General features: G+C 58.5%; 1 protein-coding gene across 1 annotated transcript; it reads left to right on the forward strand.

Annotated features, from left to right (window-relative positions):
- Positions 1-68: 68 nt before the first annotated feature.
- On the forward strand, positions 69-1,245 carry CSUI_002498 (uncharacterized protein; the record flags this gene model as incomplete). The annotated part of the gene is made up of 3 exons (XM_068062698.1): positions 69-227; positions 484-672; positions 1,193-1,245. Coding segments are annotated over exons 1-3 (276 nt in total), but the record flags the coding sequence as incomplete, so codon positions are not given.
- Positions 1,246-1,252: the final 7 nt, after the last annotated feature.

A 1,252-nucleotide genomic window follows, 5' to 3' on the forward strand; every position in this document is an offset into this window, starting at 1 on the left:
CAGAGTGACTTCCTCAACGTGTGTGTGCCTGTGTAGTGCGGTGCGTCCTGGCGGTGTGTTGTCGTTTACTTCAGGCCCAGGCGATTATTGGTACAGGCGAGGCGTGCCGTTGCAGAGAACTGACGGGGATGCCACACGAGCTGCTGCCCTCTCAGCCCCACCGCCGTCGTCCCGGATCCTCCAGCCAGATGAAATGCCAATGTCGCCTCCTTCTCCGGTTCTCGAAGGTAAACTGTTGCGTGCGTCTGCTAACGGAATGCCACCGGTGTGCGTTACCAGCGGAGTAGGGGCAAATGAGTACGGTAAGGCAATGCACCAGGACGACGGGTGTGAATGAATATCCAAACTGGCACTTGAGTAGACGCTAGAGAGAACAGTCGCCCCTGGAGACTGGCACCGACATGAAGGCTGTCCGGATCAGATCAATCGACCCGCGGCATGACACACCCTTCTCGTGTCCGTGAATGCATGTCTTGTGAGTAGCGGCTCTGCAGGACCTGATGGACCAGGGCGACTGGCGGCCTTTACCAGAGAGCGATTATCCCGATCACGTCCGTGAATATCTCGCAAGTCTGGTACCGCTTTCCGAACCAACTCCCGACCCTTTCTCCGTGCCCGAGCCTGCGCCAGGGGAGATGCCCTCCGTTCTAGAGCTTGCGCCGCCACATCAAGGTAGTTTTGGAGGGATCGTTAACCTGCGAAGCTGGCTGTTTCTTCATTGAAACTATGACAGCGGTAGCCCCAGGGCTGAAACAAGTAGACGGCATACCCCGGTGTGTGCCTTTCCCCTCCTTCTGTTTCTTGGTCCACGTGATGGCTCTCTGTTGGCAACTGCATGTATTCATGACGAGAGTGCATCTCTAGGCATGCACGTGTGAGCACGAGGAGGAACGCCCGCCTCATCGCACTCACCTTGAGGGCCTCAGGGTCCAGCGACAGGAGTACTGCCACTGCCCGGGGGGGGGGAGAGGAAGAGGTGATCAGCGATGTAGGGAGGGGGGTGGACCAGACGTAGGGGCTCTACAGTGTGGCGGACGTAGACAGTTTTGCCGTGACGTCTTCTCATCTGCTCGCTCGACTTGGCTGGCAAGCGAGCACCTAGAGTGTCGTGGGGCGGTCAGAGTGACTTCCTCAACGTGTGTGTGCCTGTGTAGTGCGGTGCGTCCTGGCGGTGTGTTGTCGTTTACTTCAGGCCCGGGTGATTATTGGTACAGGCGAGGCGTGCCGAGGCGGGGAACTGGCAGGGATTCCA

This window comes from Cystoisospora suis (assembly GCF_002600585.1).
Source record: "Cystoisospora suis strain Wien I chromosome Unknown contig_1045, whole genome shotgun sequence".
NCBI lineage: Eukaryota > Apicomplexa > Conoidasida > Eucoccidiorida > Sarcocystidae > Cystoisospora > Cystoisospora suis.